Genomic DNA, 26253 nt, shown 5'->3' with positions numbered 1-26253 from the left:
AACTACCATGTTATGTAACAGCTGTGCTGCAATTTTTGTGGAGCGTTCTATGTGGGCATGACATGTAGCTAACTGTCTACTTGCATGAATGCCTACTGCCAAACTGTGGCAAACAGCAAACTTGGCCCTTTAGTTGCCAAACATGCTGCACATTACAACACACATGCAAACATTCTAAATGCCAAATCTGACATTTGTCAGGAGAATGAAAAAAAAAAACTATGTGTCTGTTTGTACATAAATGATTTGTATTTAAAAACTTGAGAAGGTTTTTTTTTTTTTTTTTTTTTTTTTTTTTTTTTTTTTTTTTTTTTTTTTTTTTTTGATACAATTAAATTATGCTGTTCACTGCATCACCACAAAAAATGAGACAAATTATATATTAAATACTTCATTAGGAACATTCTAAGTACCATAACTGACTAGGTCTCAATGACAATAAGAAAGTTTCTACAAGTTGATTGACGCAAAGAAGAAAACAGTACTATTTATTAACACAAATAGTGCCGTTACAAACTGGCAGGTTCATATTCAGATGGCTGTTTATAGTTATATTACATTTGTTGTTGTTTACATTGGTGTTGGCTGTGTTTTTAGGAACACCTAATGTAAACAACAACAAATGTAATATAAACATGAACAGCCATCTGAAGATGAACCTGCCAGGAAGGAAAAGGTATTGGCGCTACTTGTGCAAATAAAAAGCATTATTAACAGTGGCTGATTGCTGTTTTCTTCTTTGCAAGCATCAAACTTGTGTTTTGTACACAATCAAGGTCTCAAAAATTGCAGTTTTTGACAGAAAAGCAGAAAGAAAGTTCTTGTTCCAAGTGCCATTAGTACTGAGGAACTACGGTTTATTTGTGGTGCTACACAAACAGAAATATAGCGTCAGATTTTTAACTAGTAGAACTATAGTCAACAAAAACCATTTCTCATATTTCTTAAATTTCAGAACTCCACAGAGAAGCATATTTGGCACAAAGACCAATCACCAGCTACTAAAACATGTTTAAAAGACATTCTCTTTGATTAGGCACCTGGAGATTTTCTCTGTGATTTGACACTTGGATTATATCTAGGTACATGCAACAGATATGGAGAACACAATGGCATGGAAAATATGTTTTACGGAAAAATGCCGATGTTTTACATTTTCACTTTTCAAATGACATTAACAGCTGCATAACTATGTGGTTGGAAATTGTCTTTCCAGCATATCCTGCACTCTCACAGTATCTCTGACATAAATTCTGCAAATCTATTTTCCACTGCCTCACCTCACCTTTTCCCTTTTATCTTCCCTCAAGGTCCATACCATTCCTTCCCTGTCCAGACTGTATACTGCCTTCTCCCACCACTCTTCCTCCTCCCCCATGTAGGTATATGCTCCCTCCTTCTCCCTCTCCCTCTGTCTTTTCCGCTCCTGCCTTGCACTACCCTGTTACCCCCTCCTTGGCTCATGCATTCTTCCCTACCCCCTCCCCACATCCATCATCTCAAGTAATTGCTCTTTAATAATTAGTGTTGTCACAGCCACAATAGTGTGTTTGGGTATCTGTGCAAGAAAAGTGAGGGTTGAAAGCTAGTTAATATTGCATTTTTATAGTAGGAAAGTTCTGGTAGAATGTAAATAATTTAGAAATACAGGAGGCCACTTCTCAAATAACAGAAACATTGAGTCACTGACAGGCAGACAAAAAAAGAGAAAGAAGACTTTCGACTTTTGGCATAAATACTTTCTTGAGGTAGAGTACTAACAAACAAAGGCAAGCAAGTGGACGCGTGCGCGCCCACGCCCACACACACACACACACACACACACACACACACAGATATATATATATATTTAAAAACAAAGATGATGTGACTTACCAAATGAAAGTGCTGGCAGGTCGACAGACACACAAACATACACACAAAATTCAAGCTTTCGCAACAAACTCTTGCCTCATCAGGAAAGAGGGAAGGAGAGGGAAAGACGAAAGGATGTGGGTTTTAAGGGAGAGGGTAAGGAGTCATTCCAATCCCGGGAGCGGAAAGACTTACCTTAGGGGGAAAAAAGGACGGGTATACACTCCCACACACACACATATCCATCCACACACACACACACACACACACACACACACACACACACACACACACACACATATATATATATATATATATATATATAAACACAGATGATGTGACTTACCGAACGAAAATGCTGGCAGGTCAATAGACACACAAACAAACACAAACATACACACGAAATTCAAGCTTTCGGAACAAACTGTTGCCTCATCAGGAAAGAGGGAAGGAGAGGGAAAGACGAAAGGATGTGGGTTTTAAGGGAGAGGGTAAGGAAACATTCCAATCCCGGGAGTGGAAAGACTTACCTTAGGGGGAAAAAAGGGACATACACATACACTTGCACACACACACACACACACACACACACATATCCATCCGCACATACACAGACGCAAGCAGACATTTCAATGTTTTTAGATATATTTTTCCCATGTGGAATGTTTCCCTCTAATATATATATATATATATATATATATATATATATATATATATATATATATATGATGATGAAACTTACCAAACAAAAGCGCTGGCAGGTCGATAGACACACAAACAAACACAAACATACACACAAAATTCTAGCTTTCGCAACCAATGGTTGCCTCGTCAGGAAAGAGGGAAGGAGAAGGAAAGACAAAAGGATATGGGTTTTAAGGGAGAGGGTAAGGAGTCATTCCAATCCCGGGAGCGGAAAGACTTACCTTAGGGGGAAAAAAGGACAGGTATACACTCGCACACACACACATATCCATCCAACCATTGGTTGCGAAAGCTAGAATTTTGTGTGTATGTTTGTGTTTGTTTGTGTGTCTATCGACCTGCCAGCGCTTTTGTTTGGTAAGTTTCATCATCTTTCTTTTTAGATATATTTTTCCCACGTGGAATGTTTCCCTCTATTATATATATGTGTGTGTGTGTGTGTGTGTGTGTGTGTGTGTGTGCGCACATGTATGTACCCCTGCACAGTGATGATTGTATGCGACACAGACCAGACCCACCAAGTTTTCCTTCTCTTTTGTGTGTGCCTGTCAATGACTCAACACTTCTGTACAAAAAGTTCAGTGATTGAAAGAGATTCAGTGTTAATTCTACAGTGGCCCATATATCACACAAGAAATCCAGTTAATGCAAAATTTACAGTGTAATGCCAGTCACCTTCATGACCTGTATTGAAGAAAACAACTGCACATCGACATCAACATCGACATTGACAGCCATACTCTGCAAGCCACCTGACCGTGTGTGGTGGAGGGTACTTTGAGTACCTCTATCGGTCCTCCCTTCTGTTCCAGTCTCGTATTGTTCGTGGAAAGAAGGATTGTCGGTATGCTTCTGTGTGGGCTCTAATCTCTCTGATTTTATCCTCATGGTCTCTTTGCGAGATATACGTAGGAGGGAGCAATATACTGCTTGACTCTTCGGTGAAGGTATGTTCTCGAAACTTCAACAAAAGCCCGTACCGAGCTACTGAACGTCTCTACATCTACTCTCCTGCAGAGTCTTCCACTGGAGTTTCTCTATCATATCCGTAACGCTTTCGCGATTACTAAATGATCCTGTAACGAAGTGCGCTGCTCTCTGTTGGATCTTCTCTATCTCTTCTATTAACCCTATCTGGTACGGATCCCACACTGCTGAGCAGTATTCAAGCAGTGGACGAACAAGCATACTGTGACCTACTTCCTTTGTTTTCGGATTGCATTTCCTTAGGATTCTTCCAATGAATCTCAGTCTGGCATCTGCTTTACCAACGATCAACTTTATATGATCATTCCATTTTAAATCACTCCTAATACGTACTCCCAGATAATTTATGGAATTAACTGCTTCCAGTTGCTGACCTGCTATTTTGTAGCTAAATGATAAGAGATCTATCTTTCTATGTATTTGCAGCACATTACACTTGTCTACAGTGAGATTCAATTGCCATTCCCTGCTCCGTGCATCAATTCGCTACAGTACAATTTTTCATTGTTACAACCTCTCGATATACCACAGAATCATCTGCAAAAAGCCTCAGTGAACTTCTGATGTCATCCACAAGGTCATTTATGTATAATGTGAATAGCAACGGTCCTACGACACTCCCCTGCGGCACACCTGAAATCACTCTTACTTCGGAAGACTTCTCTCCATTGAGAATGACATGCTGTGTTCTGTTATCTAGGAAATCTTCAATCCAATCACACAATTGGTCTGATAGTCCATATGCTCTTACTTTGTTCATTAAATGACTGAGAGGAACTGTATCGAATGCCTTGCGGAAGTCAAGAAACATGGCATCTACCTGTGAACCCGTGTCTATGGCCCTCTGAGTCTCATGGACGAATAGCGCATGCTGGGTTTCACACGACCGTCTTTTTGAAACCCATGCTGATTCCTACAGAGTAGATTTCTAGTCTCCAGAAAAGTCATTATACTCTAACACAATACATGTTCCAAAATTCTACAACTGATCGACGTTAGAGATATAGGTCTATAGTTCTGCACATCTGTTCGTCGTCCCTTCTTGAAAACAGGGATGACCTGTGACATCAACATTCAGTACTGTGGAAGAAAGCATTGACTGACCAAACATGTGAATTAGTTCAAAACGCAGTCACAGGGTGTCCACTTTGACAAGTCATGTTTCTTTTGTTACATTCTGATTTGAAGAGAATTATGCATAGGATACCAATTTCTCTGAAAACGTCTACTGCGGAAGTTTGTGTGTGCCTGTTTCAGATGTCATGTCAGTATCCTCACAGAATCTACAAAGGCTGGTGTATTATTGCGTAAGAGCACAAGGCACCCAAGGATGTGACCATAACACATTTATTATTTAATGACTTAAATCACACAAGAACGAAGAAGTTAAGTACATCAAACTGGTAAAGTCCGTTCACACAGAGGACACAGATCAGACAGTATTCAAAGAAAAGAATATACACTGTCTGACAAAACACCCAGATGACATCGTCAGATGTCAGTGTAACTCTGTACATGTACACACGATCAGTGGGGATGCAAGCAATCCTTGTGACAAGTAGAGTGGCCACCATAGTGTGTTAGTGTTATTGTTTAGTGATATAATCAGCGCTGGTACGGTATACGAGGGGCACGAACTGCATCAGATGTCGAGTCACCACTGTGAAGGTCACGAAGATACCGTGTACTCGTGTGAGACGGCACTGTCGGCCAGAGTGGCAAAAGGGCCTCACTGTGGGCCTCCATTTGGCCAGCTATTGTGCAATATCCAGATTTGCAAGGCATTGAGATGTGACAGTGGACTGTATGGGAACACAAGGTAGGCACACTTGTCGTCACGTTTCTAGTCGATCACGTCTGACCGCCACAAGTGCTAATCGCTGTGTAATTTATTGAGTACACTGTAACCTCCCATATTTGCACTTGCTGTCTAAGAATAAGTAATGCTTTGTAGTTCCACACACTGGTCAGTGACTAGTAGTAGCCGAACTAGGGAATTATCGTTATATGTGTAGGCTGTCATTAATACAACATAAACAGATGCATTTGGATTGGTGCCACGATCAGGAAATCCGGGCTGCAGACAAAGTGAGTTGCGATGTATTCGGTAATTTTCAATGAACAGCAGTTTCACACTACCTCCGACGATTATCGTCAGCAAGTATAGCGACGACCTGGGTAGAGGTACCATTCTTCCACAGTTTTGCAGAAATACAATGGCATTGCACCTGGCATCACGGTATGGGGAGTCATCGGGTACGACTTCAGGTCACAGATGGTAGTGATCGAGGAAACTCTGATGACACAATGGTACACTGGGACATCCTCTGCCCTCACATTTTGCCTCTGATGTGACAGTATAGTGGTGCTATTTTTTGACAGGACAATGCTCATCCAAATGTGGTACGTATCTATGGAGTTGAGGTACTCCTACGGCCGGCAAGCTACCTAAATTTGTCTCCGATAGAAAATGTGTGGGGCCAGGCCCAGTGCTAGTATCCAGGATATAGAGACCAGTTATGGTCGCGGTGTGCCAAAGTGCCTCAAGAGGCTATTACAGCTTTATGACACCCATCCCAACTGGATCATTGTGCACATCCAGGCCAGAGGAAGTACAACGTCCTACTGGTAAGTGAGCTCGTAATGCAAAGTTCTTTGTAAATCTGACTCAATTTTGTAATCGCTGAATTAATATCATGAACCATCTCTACCCAAAAGTTTCATTTCATTTACTACTCCTTTTCTGAGCACGTTTTTTGTCAGGCAACGAACATGAAACAGGGATGTCTGTAACATCTGAATACATTAAATAAACTGTGTACATATAGTAGGCTCCTGTTTTCCACCTGAATGCCCTTCCTGCACACCATTAATCCTGAAAGATTTACCGTGTGGTATTACAGGACAATCAATATAATAATACAGATGCTTTACATGTAACATATTAACAAAATCTGACATTAATATCCTTTGTAATTGCTGTTTGAAGCCATCATGTTTCTTATTAATGCTACATAAACTTTCATTCATTTTTGCACCACATACATTTGAAGGCCCCCCATGAACCATGGACCTTGCCGTTGGTGGGGAGGCTTGCGTGCCTCAGCGATACAGATGGCCGTACCGTAGGTGCAACCAGAATGGAGGGGTATCTGTTGAGAGGCCAGACAAACATGTGGTTCCTGAAGAGGGGCAGCAGCCTTTTCAGTAGTTGCAGGGGCAACAGTCTGGATGATTGACTGATCTGGCCTTGTAACATTAACCAAAACGGCCTTGCTGTGCTGGTACTGCGAACGGCTGAAAGCAAGGGGAAACTACAGCCGTAATTTTTCCCGAGGACATGCAGCTTTACTGTATGATTAAATGATGATGGCGCCCTCTTGGGTAAAATATTCCAGAGGTAAAATAGTCCCCCATTCGGATCTCCGGGCGGGGACTACTCAAGAGGACGTCGCTATCAAGAGAAAGAAAACTGGCGACTACGGATCGGAGCGTGGAATGTCAGATCCCTTAATCGGGCAGGTAGATTAGAAAATCTAAAAAGGGAAATGGATAGGTTGAAGTTAGATATAGTGGGAATTAGTGAAGTTCGGTGGCAGGAGGAACAAGACTTTTGGTCAGGTGATTACAGGGTTATAAATACAAAATCAAATAGGGGTAATGCAGGAGTAGGTTTAATAATGAATAAAAAAAATAGGAGTGCGGGTTAGCTACTACAAACAGCATAGTGAACGCATTATTGTAGCCAAGATAGACACAAAGCCCATGCCTACTACAGTAGTACAAGTTTATATGCCAACTAGCTCTGCAGATGATGAAGAAATTGATGAAATGTATGACGAGATAAAAGAAATTATTCAGGTAGTGAAGGGAGACGAAAATTTAATAGTCATGGGTGACTGGAATTCGTCAGTAGGAAAAGGGAGAGAAGGAAACATAGTAGGTGAATATGGATTGGGGGGAAGAAATGAAAGAGGAAGCCGCCTTGTAGAATTTTGCACAGAGCATAACTTAATCATAGCTAACACTTGGTTCAAGAATCATAAAAGAAGGTTGTATACCTGGAAGAATCCTGGAGATACTAAAAGGTACCAGATAGATTATATAATGGTAAGACAGATTTAGGATACAGGTTTTAAATTGTAAGACATTTCCAGGGGCAGATGTGGATTCTGACCACAATCTATTGGTTATGAACTGCAGATTGAAACTGAAGAAACTGCAAAAAGGTGGGAATTTAAGGAGATGGGACCTGGATAAACTGAAAGAACCAGAAGTTGTAGAGAGTTTCAGGGAGAGCATAAGGGAACAATTGACAGGAATGGGGGAAAGAAATACAGTAGAAGAAGAATGGGTAGCTCTGAGGGATGAAGTAGTGAAGGCAGCAGACGATCAAGTAGGTAAAAAGACGAGGGCTAATAGGAATCCTTGGGTAACAGAAGAAATATTGAATTTAATTGATGAAAGGAGAAAATATAAAAATGCAGTAAATGAAACAGGCAAAAAGGAATACAAACGTCTCAAAAATGAGATCGACAGGAAGTGCAAAATGGCTAAGCAGGGATGGCTAGAGGACAAATGTAAGGATTTAGAGGCCTGTCTCACTAGGGGTAAGATAGATACTGCCTACAGGAAAATTAAAGAGACCTTTGGAGAAAAGAGAACCACTTGTATGAATATCAAGAGCCCAGATGGCAACCCAGTTCTAAGCAAAGAAGGGAAGGCAGAAAGGTGGAAGGAGTATATAGAGGGTTTATACAAGGGCGATGTACTTGAGGACAATATTATGGAAATGGAAGAGGATGTAGATGAAGACGAAATGGGAGATAAGATACTGCGTGAAGAGTTTGACAGAGCACTGAAAGACCTGAGTCGAAACAAGGCCCCGGGAGTAGACAACATTCCATTAGAACTACTGATGGCCTTGGGAGAGCCAGTCATGACAAAACTCTACCATCTGGTGAGCAAGATGTATGAGACAGGCGAAATACCCTCAGACTTAAAGAAGAATATAATAATTCCAATCCCAAAGAAAGCAGGTGTTGACAGATGTGAAAATTACCAAACTATCAGTTTAATAAGTCACAGTTGCAAAATACTAACGCGAATTCTTTACAGACGAATGGAAAAACTGGTAGAAGCGGACCTCGGGGAAGATCAGTTTGGATTCCGTAGAAATGTTGGGACATGTGAGGCAATACTGACCCTACGACTTATCTTGGAAGAAAGATTAAGAAAAGGCAAACCTACGTTTCTAGCATTTGTAGACTTAGAGAAAGCTTTTGACAATGTTAACTGGAATACTCTCTTTCAAATTCTGAAGGTGGCAGGGGTAAAATACAGGGAGCGGAAGGCTATTTACAATTTGTACAGAAACCAGATGGCAGTTATAAGAGTCGAGGGGCATGAAATGGAAGCAGTGGTTGGGAAAGGAGTGAGACAGGGTTGTAGCCTCTCCCCGATGTTATTCAATCTGTATATTGAGCAAGCAGTAAAGTAAACAAAAGAAAAATTAGGAGTAGGTATTAAAATTCATGGAGAAGAAGTAAAAACTTTGAGGTTTGCCGATGACATTGTAATTCTATCAGAGACAGCAAAGGACTTGGAAGAGCGGTTGAACGGAATGGACAGTGTCTTGAAAGGAGGATACAAGATGAACATCAACAAAAGCAAAACGAGGATAATGGAATGTAGTCAAATTAAATCGGGTGATGCTGAGGGAATTAGATTAGGAAATGAGACACTTAAAGTAGTAAAGGAGTTTTGCTATTTAGGGAGTAAAATAACTGATGATGGTCAAAGTAGAGAGGATATAAAATGTAGACTGGCAATGGCAAGGAAATCGTTTCTGAAGAAGAGAAATTTGTTAACATCGAGTATAGATTTAAGTGTCAGGAAGTTGTTTCTGAAAGTATTTGTATGGAAGTGAAACATGGACGATAACTAGTTTGGACAAGAAGAGAATAGAAGCTTTCGAAATGTGGTGCTACAGAAGAATGCTGAAGATAAGGTGGGTAGATCACATAACTAATGAGGAGGTACTGAATAGGATTGGGGAGAAGAGAAGTTTGTGGCACAACTTGACTAGAAGAAGGTATCGGTTGGTAGGACATGTTTTGAGGCATCAAGGGATCACAAATTTAGCATTGGAGGGCAGCGTGGAGGGTAAAAATCGTAGAGGGAGACCAAGAGATGAATACACTAAGCAGATTCAGAAGGATGTAGGTTGCAGTAGGTACTGGGAGATGAAGAAGCTTGCACAGGATAGAGTAGCATGGGGAGCTGCATCAAACCAGTCTCAGGACTGAAGACCACAACAACAACAACAACATTTGAAGGACGGCTTCCAAAATGTAGTGTTCTCTGAAAAAGACTTTTAGTTCAAAATGGCTCTGAGCACTATGGGACTCAACTGCTGCAGTCATAAGTCCCCTAGAACTTAGAACTACTTAAACCTAACTAACCTAAGGACATCACACACATCCATGCCCGAGGCAGGATTCGAACCTGCGACCGGAGCGGTCGTGCGGTTCCAGACTGTAGCGCCTTTAACCGCTCGGCCACTTCAGCCGGCAGACTTTTAGTTCATTTCACTGTTTCCAGTACTGTGAAACCTATATTTATTCTGTTGAAAGTAATTTATAGACACTAAAATTTGTCATGTTTTATTTTGTAAGTGCAATAAAATGTCCAGACTGGAGTACTTTTGAAAGTAAGGATATATCAGGATGAAAATTTTACTAATGGAGGCTTTAAAGTTAACATAATGTAAGAAGCACGTACACTAGATTTGTATCTGCAGAGGCATGTCAATGCTGTTAAACAACACTGTCAGCATAAGATACGGAATGGGCCGACGGTGGCTTGACAACAAGCTGAGGAACTGAACCCTGAAAATGGAAATCAAAACTTACTGTGTGATTCAGTCTATGAGGAAGCAGAAAGTCAGAAATTGTGTACGGATGTACACAGGATTAAACACAACAGACTTCTGGTGCAGGTGGCTGATGACCGAGCACACAGAAAACGCATACGGCTCGAGGTGCCACACGGGGGTCTGTGGTTGTTGAACATAGCATTATATCTGCGCCACTTGGCTTACTGTCACCTGCATTTAAACACTTCTATCAGCAGATCTGCCCATGCCACAAGTCTATATTTGCCTCCCACGGCAACTGTCCACACAAATCTGCCACAATAATTATACCAGCTTATCTGCCTGCATTGCGATGTCTGCTGATGAAGATACTAAATCCCTCTCCCCTGAAAAGTTCACATAACACTGAAAATGGCCTGGCTTTGGCCGCCACCTCCACTGCAGAACTTGGAAGAGTGGCAGAGACTCAGTCAGTGGACCAGCCGCCAATGCAGACAATGCCAATGCTGCCAGAGCGGTAGAAGGGCAAGGAGGTGGGCAACAGTCGATCTAGTAGCAATGGCGGATGGGAGGGCAAATCCGATGGCTAGGGGAGAGAGGAGGCATAAGAGGATGGCATGTCGAAGTCCATGGACTCTACATTGGGAGGCACAGGAGCAAGCCTCGCTGGGGCCCTACACCTCAGGTGAAGAGGGGGGGAGGGGGCGGGATGGGGGAGTAGGGGCAGTGAAGGGTTCAAGGGGGCAGCAATGGAAAAGCACACTGCTGCAATTGTGAACGACATTGTGACCAACCGTACCACCTGGCTGACTGGAAGACCATGTTGTGATGACCTGACTATGTGCAGGCATAACTGATTTGCATGACACCTCACCTGCTCTCAACTGACATCCACCACAGACAACCGCCAACCTTTGTCACTCACGATGACACTTGGCAGCTCTCCCTGCTGCTGGACTAAGACCTACTCCAAACAGCAATCCCAGGGGAAAATACAATGAGCCATGGGTGGTCTGCAGTATGTGACTTCAGATGCTACAAATCCATGAGACTCTGTGACTGGTGGCCTTGCAAACATGCTGCTGGACTGCACATATTGATTGCTACTGACCGCTAGATAAGGGAATCAGTGGCTTGTGGTTGGTGATAAGGGGGAACTGTGCACCATATAAGAAAACATGAAACTTTTTAATTCAAAAAATAGTAGTGAGTGCCTCCTTTTTGACCTGTGAATAATTATGCTGTGCTGCAGAAAGCATATTTGATGGATAAGCAACAGTCTGTTCAGTACCATCTTGGTTGTGATGAGGCAAAACTGTACCAATGCCATACTGGGACACGTCACATGCCAGGAATTAAGGGTTTAACCAGTGTAAAAGAAGATAAACAGGGAGCAAAGCACAAACACTGCTCGAATGACTGAAAAGCTCATTGAAAATCCACAGACCAGATGAGATTCCAAAAGGCAAGTGAGTAAACTGGTAAAGTCCACAGAGGGTGCTGAGTTCCAAGAAAGCTCAAGAACCAATGGAAACTACAAGTATGTATTGTGAATGTAACTTGTGAAAAATAATGGTCCATACAGAAACTTCACCAACTCCTTCGGCAGAAGAATTGCACATGATTCTGTGACACACTGCGCAATGACCATCTGTCTAAAATCACCGCAAAGATGCACAGCATCACTAGGCTTCTGAATCACCATCAAAGGGGTGGCCTATCGACTGAACAAAACAGGAGAAATGAGGTCCTGAGCCTGCCAACACTGCAATGCAGTCTCTTATCTTGTTGTGCATGGAGAAGGGAATGGGTTGGGGGCGACAAAATTTAAGCACTGCTGACAGTTTAAGAGAAATGTGGACCTCAAAATTCTTGAACAGCTGGTTGTTTGACTGTAGTAAGGAGCCCAAATCCAGAAAAGGAACCGATTGAGACACTAAATGGACTATGTCAACTATATGGAAGCAAAAAACAGATAATGCTTCTACCTAAAAAATATTTTTCTGGAGACTCAGGCACCGAACCGATCACCAGAGGAGGCAACAATGAATTGACCATAACAATTTAAGTTACCATTCCACATTCTTACATGATTTACTATACAACACATCCTGATATAATGGCTGCTGAACACCAGACAGCCCAAGAGCCTGTGCGTATCTAAGCTAATGAGGCTGAGTATCACTCTAGTATCTATCTGAAATTCAATCATGTGCCTATTCACTACCAACATAGCAAAATACCAAGAGAGACCTGTGTGGGATGTTGTAGACAGTGAAAACACAGGGTCATCTGATGACTGATGGCTCAGCAACTGTCACAATGTTCAATGGCCCACCAGATGGCGTACCTCACACATGGCCTCCACATGCGGGCAATCATGCAAAACATGTACCAAAAGATAATCGGGGCAGGACTGCTGGTTCACTCAATGAGCACAAGGCGAGCAACATCACGGACCTTACACTTTGGGAGGGAATTATGACAAGTCAATGGATGCAAACCCACCAAACTTGACACTGCTTACAGACAGCAGTATGATGCCTTTGAACCAGAATCATCAACAGCATCAACACATGGTAACCTGGCTACAGGGAAGGCCACCTGGGGCAAAGGGGGCTGTTTACCATGTTTACCTAATTGCGCCACCAGCCAATTGTTGGAAAGGTCATCCCTTGCCACTGCTGTAAGCTATGGTTCCGCAATCTGGACAAAGTTGAAATAGCGAGTCTGCAAATAAGGCAACACATTTCGGGCACTTTTAAGTGACACTTGGATACAGACTCTCTGCAAATTGGTTAGGTTAGGTTAGTGGTGTTTAACGTCCCGTCGACAACGAAGTCATTAGAGACGGAGCGCAAGCTCGGGTTAGGGAAGGATGGGGAAGGAAATCGGCCGTGCCCTTTCAAAGGCCTGAAACGATTTAGGGAAATCACGGAAAACCTAAATCAGGATGGCCGGAGACGGGATTGAACTGTCGTCCTCCAGAATGCGAGTCCAGTGTGCTAACCACTGCGCCACCTCGCTCGGTGCAAATTGGTGATCCAGGCTACGTATGACTGTTAGAGACCATTGTAGTGCGGGTTAAACTGCAACCAAGACACCAACACACAGGTTCGATGTCCGAAAGCAACCAATAAAATTTGTCAAAGAGGAGTTTCTTGGGATCAGTGGAGAGCTTCAAATTTTGCACATCATCATACAACACCATGCTGCGGCACAATAACATGGCAGTTTTGTTGACTGGATTGATGATATGGCCTACCTAGCAGTGCGGCATGAACTAGTGGAGCTAATTTTCCCATTTGTCCATAGACTTGTTGAAACTGGCAAACAGTGTTCGACGTGGGCCTCGAAAACAACAACAAATTACTCCGCCAGGGATATGACTTTCTCAAGTCAACCCCTGAAATGAGATCATCCCTTGACAAAATTCTCCCCACACCACCCAGAGTTGCCTTTCGTCGCCCCCCTAACCTCCGTAACATCCTTGTTAAACCCTACAATATTCCCAGACTACCTTCTCTACCCAGCGGTTCCTACCCCTATAACCGACCCCGCTGCAAAACCTGCCCCATGCATCCCCCCACAACCACCTACTCCAGCCCCGCTACTGGTAAAACATACACAATTCAAGGGAGGGCTACGTGTGAAACTACACATGTCATTTATCAACTGACATGACTGCACTGCACAGCCTTTTACATTGGCATGACAACAACCAAACTGGCTGAGCGCATGAACGGACACAGACGAACTGTCCGCCTAGGAGATGCCCAATACCCAGTAGCGGAGCATGCCCTCCAGCATAATTCTAAGGACCTAGGAACCTGCTACACTGTATGTGCCATTTGGCTTCTCCCACCCAACACCAGTCCCTCTGAACTGCGGAGATGGGAACTTGCACTCCAACACATCCTTTCATCCCGCCATCCCCCTGGACTGAACCTACATTAAACAACCTCACTCCCATTCACTCTTCAGTCTTCTCCTCTTTCCCTTTCCTCTTTAGCCATTCACGTATCTTTTCATCCTACATAGTTGTGTTTATCTTTATACTATATACCTCTTTACTTCTGTATGCATCCTCTTTGGTTTGAAGCTGAATATCTTTGGCTACCCTCTGACAACCATGCCTCCATCCTTGCTATCCTCCCTGTTTACCTTTCCCTGTTGCTTCATAACCTGGGTTGTGAGTAACTGAATCCACTTTCCCTTCTTCCCTTTTTTCCCCTCTCTCCTCCCTGATGAAGGAACAAAGTTCCGAAAGCTAGGAATGTAAATTTTCAGTTCTGTTTTATGTGTATCTATCGGCTGTACTGAGCTGAGGTAAGTACTGGCCAGCCCCTCTATCTCTTTGTTAGTATTTGTTTCACATCTTATATGAGATTTTCCATTAATCATTTAGTATGTATAAATTCCATGTCCATAGTGGCACTCAGTTAATATTATGAAAGAGGAAGAAAAAATTGGAAGCATTACATGTGTAAGAATGTCCTTCGTTGCCACTTCAGCACTTGTACAAGTGTGAGAATGCCACTCAGCAATACTGTCAGCAATGGTACTAAACAGGCCGAGAGTTACTCGACAACAAGCAAGGGAACAGCACCCCCTAAGAGGAAATGAACATTTGCCATCTGAGTGAATCTATGGGGAAATAGGAAGTCTGTAATCATATAGATGTATGCACAAGGATAAACACAACACATGGCTGGTATGGACGGCCGATGACTTAGCACATGGAAGCGGCAACTGGCCTGAGGCACAAGGTGAGATCCACGGTTGTTAACTCTGCGTTAGAACTGCCCCGTCTGGTTTACTGTCACCTGCAGGTAAACACTTCCACCGGAGGGTCTGCCCACACCACATGTTGCATGCACCCACCATGGCACTTGTCCACACAATTCCACTGCAATAACCATGCCAGCTCATCTGCCTCCAGTGCAGTGTCAACTGGCAGGGACAGCAACCACAATGCAAAATCAAAAGAACTACATATGTTTCAGATTTGTATTAATTCAAATGACTAACAATCAATTTCTTTTTCATATCAAATACTTATCAATCCCATAAACAGTGATAAGCTTTAATTATTACAGTCAGTTAAGAGTAACATTGAAATTGAAAAATTTGGAGCAGTCCTGAGAACAATGGTATTCAGTTTTTCAAAATCAAGTAGCAATCAATAAAAATATTCTTGATTTATGTTGGACTATTTTAATACTATTACGCAGAACTACTACGAATTACAGCCCTAAAAATGTCACAGCAGAGGTTGTGTAACAACCAGAAGGACATATAAATGAATAATGTGTACTGGAAGTATCACGTAACAGTTTGCAATTGATTACAAAGTCAGTGTGAAGAAAGAAAGAGAAAGAGAGAAAGAGAGAGAGAGAGAGAGAGAGAGAGAGAGAGGGGGAGAGAGAGAGAGAGAGAGAGAGAGAGAGAGAGAGAGAGAGAGAGAGAGAGAAAATGTCTGGAATGCAATGTTTTTCCTAAGCTGTATGGCAAACTGGAAAAACAGCAAGATTATCAGAGTCATAACTGTAAAGCTTCTATTGAGGAATTTTTTAACTTTCCACAGTAAATTATTTTACATTCACTTATCCTTAGTTGGATATTTACCACCCACAACTTAAACATGAATCATACCTTTCTGTGGAGCAAATAAGCTCTAGGAGGAATATCAGTGGAAACGATACTGCCTTGCTGGCTTGATGCTCACGTATGTTTTTTTCACATCTTCTTCATCATCTTTTTTAACTTCAGTGAAACGTTCTCCTTTAAGACTGACAATCTTGTTGTCACGATACCTCACCAGTTTCTTAGGCTCCTGTGATCAATGAGAAATACCAACTCCATTAAAACTTTGAACAGAAACATTACAGAAATTGATTAACATCTCATGGTTCGTGTAGACAGTCAGGCAAAATTTTTGAAAAGACATCAAAGTCATCACTGACTGTAAAAAATTATTTATTTGCAATATTGCAATTTTGGCATTTGGGTCATTATCAAGTGGTATACTGAAGAAGACTGTGATTTAGCATACTTCAAATCCAAAAGTCGTATGACATGTACACATGTCATCATTGTATTTGTATATTGAGTCTTTTAACTACAAGAACATGTCAACATACATAACCTATAGTTACCAAAGTTAACATCTTTAACATAGATCACTATTCTTGTACACTCTTTACATGGGAACTAACTCGTTGTCATGTAAAGTACAGTCTTTTACTGTACACCACTTGGTAATTAGCATAATGCTGAAAAAAAAAAAGCTGTTACAGTCAATGGTGACTATGAAGTCTTATAAAAAATTACATGGATTGTTCATTAGACTTGGTGTTACTGATTTCTTTATAGGTTCCCCCAGGAGACATATCATGGTTAGACAGAAAAGAGTGAGATGTAGCAAAATGAAATTGCGCATTACAGTAAACAAAGGGGTAAATATACACACCACACACAAAATTCTAGAAGGATTTAGTAAAATATGATTTTTTTAAAATCTGGTGTGTTTTGAGGAGAGATGAGAGAATAACACCAGAAATAGTGTGCATTAAGATAATATACAGGAAACTGTCCCTTTTCACTGCTATAACAGAAACAATTTCTGTGAAAGTAATATCCTGAAAACTGCACACTCTCCAACGTAAGTTACACTATTGAGTCACAGGGTCCCTGACACTTGTACCAATCAAAAATCATTTATAACAGACACAGCACAATCTATTTGTCATCTTTCTGAAGCCATATGTGAGAACAGTGGCGACACATGTGGAAAACTAATGTTTCAAGTTTCTTAGTATCTTGCACAAACTGAAGAGAAGGCATGCAAGTTCTATGGCCGTAACTATTGATTTCAACAATTACTCCCTGTTGTCTTCAGACTGTGGAAGAAATTGGTGGGCACAGTTGACATTCTACTATTTGTTGTCTTCATGAGACCCATTATGTGCACACCTTGAGGCTCACCAATTTCTCGGCCAAAATTCTGCCATTGAGCTAGCACAAATCTCAAGAACCCAAACAGCCAGTTCATGGTTGGTAAGCCTTTGATCTCAAGCAGTAGTCTCTCGAACTTGTTGACAGCCCCGTTTGTGATTGACGGTCAGGTTGAATGGCCAATACTTTCGCCATAAAGTTCACACAACTAACAATGGATGCCTACATGTGGAACCCCTTTTGTGTTTAAGAACCAGATAACTGAATGAATTTCACATTTGGCAGTAGTGGTGATTGGGACTTCCATCATGGGTGGCTGCTAGGCAAACAGTGAATGGTGAAGAGAAGCTGGGAAGGTTGGGATCAACAGTAGGGAGCCACCAAGCATGGCAGTGTTGCTACATTTTGTCAGACACCTTGGCTTGTTGATTTACCAGTTCAGGAACCTTACTAGGTATCAACACTCATATTTTACAAGACTGGCATCACTTGACGTTAAGTTATGACTCATAAGTCTCAGTGCAGAGACTGGGGCCCACTTTTAAAGGCCCAGTAGCCAGCATAATCCTACATGGTGCAGTATGCCACACATTTTTAAATAGGAGAGTCATGCAGACCCATATACCATGCACCAACAATGAAGTCAAGATGCAGAAATGCTTCATAAAACTGGTGCATACAGATTCTGTCTGCTTCCCATGTGCTATGGCTACAACATTTTAAAATGTTTTGTTTTTAGGCATTGTGCTTTCAGGTCCATAAGGTTTGACAACCAATTAAGTTTAAGAATAAATTTGAGGCCCAGAAAACTTAAAAGTCAATTTAAAATTAAAAACAATGTCCCTCATACTAAATGCAGGGAGTTTAAAAACAGAAGGTGAATAGTTAAAAAGGACATACAGAGTCTTCTCACAAAGGAAACTCCCCATCACACCACTGTCCGATTTAGTAGTAAGAGGGTCCAGCAGACAGCTGGTCAAAATCTGAACACAGATCAAGCATGAAAACAGGAAGAAGGTATACTGAATTGTGTGTGTGTGTGTGTGTGTGAAAAAAAAGAAAAGAAATAGTGAACAGTCTAAGCTTAACAAGTGCTACATTGAGCAAAGAACAGAAACAACTGCATCGTGGTTGAGTGGTTACGGTGTCGGACTGTAAAGCAGATGATCCATTTTCAAAACTCCCTCATACCTTTATTTATTTTACTTTTTCTTCCTGTTCACTGTATTCAAATCTGTGTTTGTGTCGTGGTGTAACATTTGTTTGCAACAGCAAGATGTGAGCAAGAGACCCATAGTGGAAGATGATTCTGCACAAGTACTCTATCAGCAGCCGAAAGGAAGAGGCTTTTCAATCACAAACCTTTGATGACAAAATGACAAGTCAACGGAATGTCTGGGGTGTCATACATGACATTAGTGGCAGTACGTATGTCATATGATAGGACCTAATTTGTATGTCTGGTGAGTGGGTGAGATATGCTTCCTTGCCTGATTTAGGTGTTCATATGAATGTGAATGTGATCATTCCCAGAGAAAAGATGAAAACATCATAGTTCGTCACATAAACCTGCAATAAAGGAACGCACCAGTTTCACAATCATGCAGTTTCTCTGTGCTCTGTCAACACATATGTTTTCAACATTTTTAAAGTTGCATTCCATTTTGGAAGTTTTGACACTCTAATTCCTCTGTTATAACATAGTTCGCATCTGTTTAAATGTTTTCATTTCTGTGAGACATCTATGTGGCTTCTCGCCTGCTGTCACATTTACTTGCAATGGTAATAATACTTACCACGTGACATATATTCTATAACCAATGTATAATGTGACACCTGCCAAGAGTACAGAAAGAGAACAAACATTTCAATGACTGATCAGACAGTTCATAAAGTTGCGAAAATAAATAAATAAATAAAAATAAATAGCACGATGGGGTTTAGAACCCGGTTTGCCCGCGATGCAGTTCAAAACAGTGACCACTTAAACATGACGCCTTTGCTTTTGCTCTTCGCTCAATGTTGCACCTGTTAAGCTTGGACTGTCCACTGTTTCTATTTCACTTTTTTTCACAGTTCTGTACATCATCTCCCTGTTTGCATGCTTGATTTGTGTTCAGTTTTTGTCAGGCTGGCCACTGGGACCTCTTACCACTAAAACTAAGGTGGGTGTGAGGGGAATTTCCCTTGTCTGCTGAAAAATTGAAAACTTTCTTCATCACCCATCCTCCAACATTTTAACAGTCATTCACAACTGATAGGTTGTCGTGCAAGGATAGAAGCTGAACAAAGGACCAAGTAGTCATCCACAAACACAGAACATCGGAAAGGACTTTCTGTTACTAGAAGTTACACTATTAACAGCTATTGATTGATTGAGAGGTGTTATGGGACCAAACAGTGACGACATCGGTCCTCCAATTCCGAAGTTAGTCATAGAAGAAAGAGGGTCCACTAAAAGTGCACGGATCCAGTAAGGGGAGTCAAATTATGAAATAATGAACATTAAAACACACTCAGTAAAAGGCATAAATGGTGAGACCAAAGCTAAAAACTGGAAAAAAGGGACTAACTTGGGGTCACAGATTGAGAAGACTGGAAAACAGGTCCCAACCACAACCAACCTTCCCATGCTCCAAGGCTAAAGTAGAACCTTATATCGGCAGGGGGGGGAGGGGGGGGGGGGACTTTTCACAGAGGAAACTGAGGATCATCTGATAATATTAGATTTAAGGTATCGGGAAGACTATATTTGGCAAAAGGGCCGAAAGAAGGGGGCATTCCACCAATATTTGGGATCCGCCAGTCTGGTCTGGCTCCACAACCACATTGTGGGAGTGGGTTGGCACACGAGGAAACAATGGGTGAGCCTGGTAAGACCAATGCATAGACGGCATAAAACGGTGGACTATTCCTCAGAGGAGTGGAAGGAAGAGTGCCAAACTGCAGTAAACTCCTTCATTCTACAAGCAGTAACACACCAGATATCATTCCATTTTTGGGGAAAGAGAGATTTAACATGGATCTGCATATTCGCAGCTGGAATCATGAAAGGCAATGGGAGGTAAGTATCTGCTTCTCTAGCCAAATGGTCAGCCAGTTCATTCCCTGGGATGCCCACATGACTTTGGACCCAGAGAAAGACAACTGAACAGGCAGCATGCCCAAGGGAAGAGAGAAAGTCGTGGATAGCAGAGACCAAAGGGTGAAGAGAGTAGCACCGGTCAATAGCCTGCAGGCTGCTCATTCACTCTGAACTAATTAAAACACTGCGGAGGGAGGCCTGAGAAACAAAAAGGGGGGCTCTGCGAATGGCTGGAAGTCCTGCTCAGAACACACTACATGACCCCGGTAATAAATGGTGCTCTAAGCCAGTAGGAGACATGGAAGCGTATTCCACCTTATCAATTGTCTTAGAACCATCAGTGTAGAAGATGGCGGCATCCTGGAACTCTGCAAGGATGGCACAAACAAGACACTGGAAAACCCTAGGAGCCACAGAGATATTAGGACCCTGCAATAGATTGGTCCTAATCCATGGTCTAGGGTTATGGGAGGAAAGACACAGGAGTGCATTCCAATGAGTGGAGACGGAGATCCTGACGGGGGGAAATGAGATGCATGGCAATCGGCAATCCCACCCACCCACGGGCAGGTGTTAGGAGGGAGACATATCTCACTGACAAAGAGCACAGGGTACTCGGGACGGTCAGAGAATTGGCGAATGGCAGAATGGCAACTACGTAAGAAACAAGGAGCTGGCTCCGTCATGTGTAAAGGGGGAAGCCCCGCTCCTGTGAGGAGACCATCAGTGCAACTAGTGCGAAAGGCACCAATAGCCAGACGCACCAGATGCACCCCACAATGGTGAACGCAGTCACGCAGTTTCAGAGTAGAAGGAGCTGTTGAGTCATAAACCTGACAACCATAATCTAGTCTGGACAAGACCAGAGCACGGTAAAGATGGAGAAGAGCACAACAGTCTGCACATCAAGGTGTGTGGGCCAGGAGGCAGAGAGTGTTAAGCTTCTCTATACATGTAGTCTTTAGGTGGCAAATGTGGGGCAACCATGTCAGCTTGCTATCAAAAATAAGGCCAAAGAAATGGGACACGTAATACGATAAACCCTTATCTCTGTTGTACACTTCACAAATCTGAAATGTCCGATAAGCGATGACATCACGTGAATTGAAATTATATGGCCCTTTTACTTTATCGACTTTTGGTCCACGTACAAGAGCAACGGTGACCCAGCCGTTACCGTGTTCATTCGTATCCTTGTTAGCAAGAGCGAAGTTCAAAACTCCACCACAAAACACCGATGGACCATGCAAGATGACTTGGGCACCTACGAAATCCTTGGTAGTAATAGAAATGTTGTCTATTGCTTAAAAAGCAAGCATTTCTATTACTACCAAGAGTTGGTCGCATAATAAAGTTGTGGACTGGGGTGTACTATGGGTCGATGACAAAAATGCATAACCCGTGTTTTGGAGGGAGAAAACTGGAAGCCATGGGAGGTGGCCCACGCGGAGGCCCATCGGATGGCACCATGGAGCCAGCGGTCAGCAGTTGCTACCGAGTGGGAGCTGTAACAGATGCAAAAATCATCGATGTACACCAACGGGGTAACCAGAGGTCCAACAGAGGACAGAAGCCCATTGATGGCAATGAAAAAGAGTGTGACACTTAGCACAGAACCCTGTGGGATACCGTTCTCCTGAATTCGAGGGGCACTGAGTGAAGTGCCAACTCGAACCTGGAAAATGAGATAAAAACTTGTGGATAAAAATCAGAAGTGGACCACGGAAGCCCCAGTCATGGAGGGTAACTAAAATGTGATGGCGCCGAGCCATGTCGTATCCCTTATGTAGGTCAAAGAAGACCATGACAAGGTGCCGGTGGTGAGCAAAAGCCTGTCGGATGGCTGTTTCCTTTTTGAATAAATGGTCATTTGGGGATTGTCCTGCTTGGAAGCCACACTGATATGGTAAGAAAAGGCCCCGAGATTTGAGTACCCAACATAAGCTGAAGCTGACCATCCTCTTGAGCAGTTTACAAAGTAAATTCGTCAGGCTAATTGGGTGGTAGCTGTCGAGAGACTTCCCAGGCTCAAGGATGGGGATAACTATACTTTCTCACCATTGTAACAGAAAAGCACCCATGAGCCAATGAGCCAAATGTGGCTGAAGATGCTGAGGAGATGTTGCCTTGGAGGAATGTCCAAGTGTTGGACCATCTGGTTGTGGATGAAGAGGTAAGAGCCTGCAAGAATTCCCATTAAGTGAAGAGTTCATTATAGGGCTCAGCATGGTGTGGGATGAAACAGATGGGGGTCTGTTCAACTCTGCATTTCTGCCAGAGAAAGGTAGTAGGATAGGAAGAGCATGCCAATGCCATAGCAAAATGTGTCATGAGGTGTTCTGTGAGGACCAATGGATCAGTGTACAGAGCACCTTGGAGGTTAAGACCCTAGACAGTTGACTGTTGCTCACAGCCCAGAAGGCTACTTGCACCAAACTTGAAGAGGAATATGTCCCCAGGGAGGAAACATAGATCTCCCAGCATTCCTTTTTACTCTTCTTAATAAGGTAACACGCCTTAGCACAGAGACGCTTAAAAGTGAGGAGTTTGGTCTGTGAAGAGTGTTGCTTAAATCACTGCAGCACCTGTCGGTGGTCCTGCTCAGTGACTGCGACATCCTTTGTCCGCCACGGTACTGGTCAACGACGAGGGAGACCTGTGGAAACGGGGGACAGCAGTGCCAGCAACATGAAGAATAGTAGCACAGTCACCTTGCACAGAAGGTGTCGAAGAGCACAGCAGACATATATAAAGGCCAATTGGACCTGCAGAATGCCCTATGTAGAGGCCCATCTGCCTGGCGGCTCCAGGGCAATAATAGAATCACCGGGAAGTGGTCACTCACAAAGGTTTTCATGGGATGACCAATGTAGGGAAGCCATGAGCACAGGGGAGGATATCGTGAGACCGATAGCAGAAAACGTGCCGTAAGCAGCACTGAAGTGGGTAGGGGAACCATTGTTGAGGAGACGAAAATCGAGGTCCGAGATAAGTTGGTGAATTAGGAGACCCCTACCTGTTGAAGTGACACTCCCCCACAGTGGTAGTGGCACTGAAGTCCCCAAGGAGGAGAAACAGGGGCAGGAGTTGCTGAATTAAGGTAGACAGTGCAACGTAAGGAAGAGGCCTACCTGAAAGGAGGTAGGCATTGCACATGGTGATTGCCAGAGTCATTTGGATTTGAACCACTATTGCTTCCAGGATGGTATGTAGTGGGATCCAGTCACTAATGACATCGGAGCAAACCAAAGTGCAGACCCCACCAGATGCTGCCCCGGGCCGGCACAGTTCCGACAGAACACCCGATAACCACGAAATCCTAGAGAGTGGTCATTACAGAAATGTATTTCTTGAAGAACAAGACAGAATGCAGAATAGGAGGAGACAAGACATTGCATTTCTGGTAAGTGATGACAGTATCCATTGCAATTCCACTGGATGATTGTGTGGCAAGAGTCCAGGTTAGATATAAAGAATCCAAGTGAAGGTCATATCACTCGGTCAGTAGCTGTCACTGACAAGGATGAGGTGACATCCATAAATAAGATGTCAGACTCAGGTTGCGAGGGGGGAGATGGCACCTCCAGAGGCACTAGGGAGGGGACCTTGTCTTGGGATTTAGTCTTCTTCTTCTTCTTCTTTTTCTTCTTCTCTGTCAGAGGTGGAGGAGGGTAGGGCACAGAGGTAGTACATGCATCTGTAAGATTGGGAACTGAAACAGAGTGGGCTATCTTGGGTGCACAGATGGTGCATCTCGTGGCCGAGTGGTGGTAGGAGTCTTCCAGCCTGAGAGATGCCGGGAAGAGAGGTCCTGGGAGAGAGCCTGATCACTGGCAGGTGTTGAAGAAGGGGGGCACTTCTTCAGCTGGGGAGGGGGAGCAGTTCCCTGATGGGAGGTCATGGGAACTGCAGGGGAGGGGGAGGGGAGGGAGGGACAGGGCTGGGGTAAGGATGAGGGAAGAGGAGGAGATGAAGTAACAGAGGCAAAAGTTGAAGATAGTGATGCTGGTTGGAGTCTCCCATACTTTTGGAGAGCCTCAGCATAAGACAGGCAATCCAGGGACTTGTTATTCTTGGATCTTATGGTCTCTCTTGTAAGCCAGGCAATCTGGTGAGTGAGAGGAGTGGCAGTCAGCATAACTGACATACACAGGTGGAGGAACACAGGAGCTTCCCTCATGGAGAGGTTGTCCACAGTTACCACACAGAGCGTCCGCCATACAGCAGGAAGACATATGCCCAAAAAGCAAGCATAGGTGGAGGGATGTATGGCTCCACATCACATCTGTAGAACACAACCTTGACCTTCTCTGGGAGGGTTGCCCCTCAAAAGCCAGACTGAAGGTGCCAGAATTGGTGCAATTGTCTTTGTGACCCTTCTGCACATGTCGAATAAAATGAAAGCCATGCCACTCCAAATTAGCCTGGAGTTCCTCATCAGTTTGGAGGATGAGGTCCCTACGAAAAATCACTCCCTGGACAATATTCAGATAATTGTGTAAAGTAATAGACACCGGAATATTTCCAAGGCAATTACAAGCATGAAGAGCTGCAGATTGGTCAGCAGAGGAGACTTTGATCCACAGGGAGCCCGACCACATCTTACTAAGAGATTCCACTTCACCAAACTTGTCCTCAATATTTTTCACAAAAAACAATGGTTTTGTGGTGCTGAATGTGTCTCCATCTGTCCTGGTACAGATGAGGTAGTGGGGAAAGTATTTCATCCCAAGACGGCGAGCCTGGCCCTCCTCCAATGTGTGACCAGGGAAGGGAAGGTTTCTGGGTCATATGGAGCAGGATTCAATGATCCTTCACCATTCAAAGAGATGGCCATTTGCGAACGGCCAGATTTTTGCCGCTTGATACCCTTCATGCACCAAGCATCTGCACTGATACCATCCACTCTGACCAGGGGATCTCCCCATGGGCACCACCCAGCCACAGCATGGGGCGTCTGGCATAGTGGCTGTTGCCAGGAGTTCTGATGCTCTGAGAAGATAAGCAGCCGCTCCTTGGCATACATGGGGAGCGAATAACTCAGGTATCAGTAGTGTGATCCCTGTGTTGTCAGGGAGCTCAGCCATATGGGTACATAACAGCCCCACCATACGGACTGGCTACACGTGCTGGTGACCTAGCAGGGTGGAAGGGGGCTACAGTGGGTAAGGGAGAAGAAAAGGAAGGGAAAGGTATTCACACCATAGATGCTAGGGAGGGAGTTCTTCCCCAAATGACTCAGACTAAAAACAGGAAATTTTGAAGTGGAAGTTAAACCTCAAGTGGAAACCTAAACACCAAAATGAGTGAAAGAACAAGCAAAAAGAACAAAATTGCAACCAATACAAGAAATCATGTGGATAGGCCAGGTCGATATAAATCAGAACACTGAGAGAGGGGTAGGAGGGGGGCAATGGAGGAGGAGCGACGATAGGGAGGGAGGGCAGGGTGAAGGAAATGCTGCCAGGGAAGGAAAAATTGGCTGCAATAGCTAGGGGGCCCCGTGTGCGCCATGCACGAATTCATGAAAGAACCGTGAGCCCCCGGGGGGGAAGGGGGGGCTATTAACAGCTATGGCAAGGATTTAAAACCCACCTCCGAGGGACCCATTCTTCTGTTAAAAGTGATCAGATAGGGGGTCACTGATTTTTTGAAATTTATTGCAAAAAGAAGGTGTCGGAGGATGTTATGCTGACAAATGGTATTCCAGATCCTCTCATTGTCAAAAAGTACAAATATTACATGATGCCTGTGTAAGAAAACCTGCTGTATAGCCACTTGTCATAGC

At 43.4% G+C, this 26253-nt stretch overlaps 1 protein-coding gene across 1 annotated transcript in view; it reads right to left on the bottom strand.

Moving 5' to 3' along the window:
* LOC124712007 (CUE domain-containing protein 2) overlaps positions 1-26253 on the bottom strand; it is a 108384-nt gene that overhangs the window by 5581 nt on the left and 76550 nt on the right. Inside the window, exon 7 of the mRNA XM_047242295.1 lies at positions 16079-16259. Coding sequence (XP_047098251.1) covers positions 16113-16259 — 147 coding nt within the window. The 3' untranslated portion in view covers positions 16079-16112. The remainder of the gene's footprint in view (positions 1-16078; positions 16260-26253) is intronic.

This window comes from Schistocerca piceifrons, chromosome 8 (assembly GCF_021461385.2).
Source record: "Schistocerca piceifrons isolate TAMUIC-IGC-003096 chromosome 8, iqSchPice1.1, whole genome shotgun sequence".
Lineage (NCBI taxonomy): Eukaryota > Metazoa > Arthropoda > Insecta > Orthoptera > Acrididae > Schistocerca > Schistocerca piceifrons.
The sequence above is the reverse complement of the archived record's forward strand: the minus strand, read 5'-3'. Positions and strand labels throughout refer to the sequence as shown.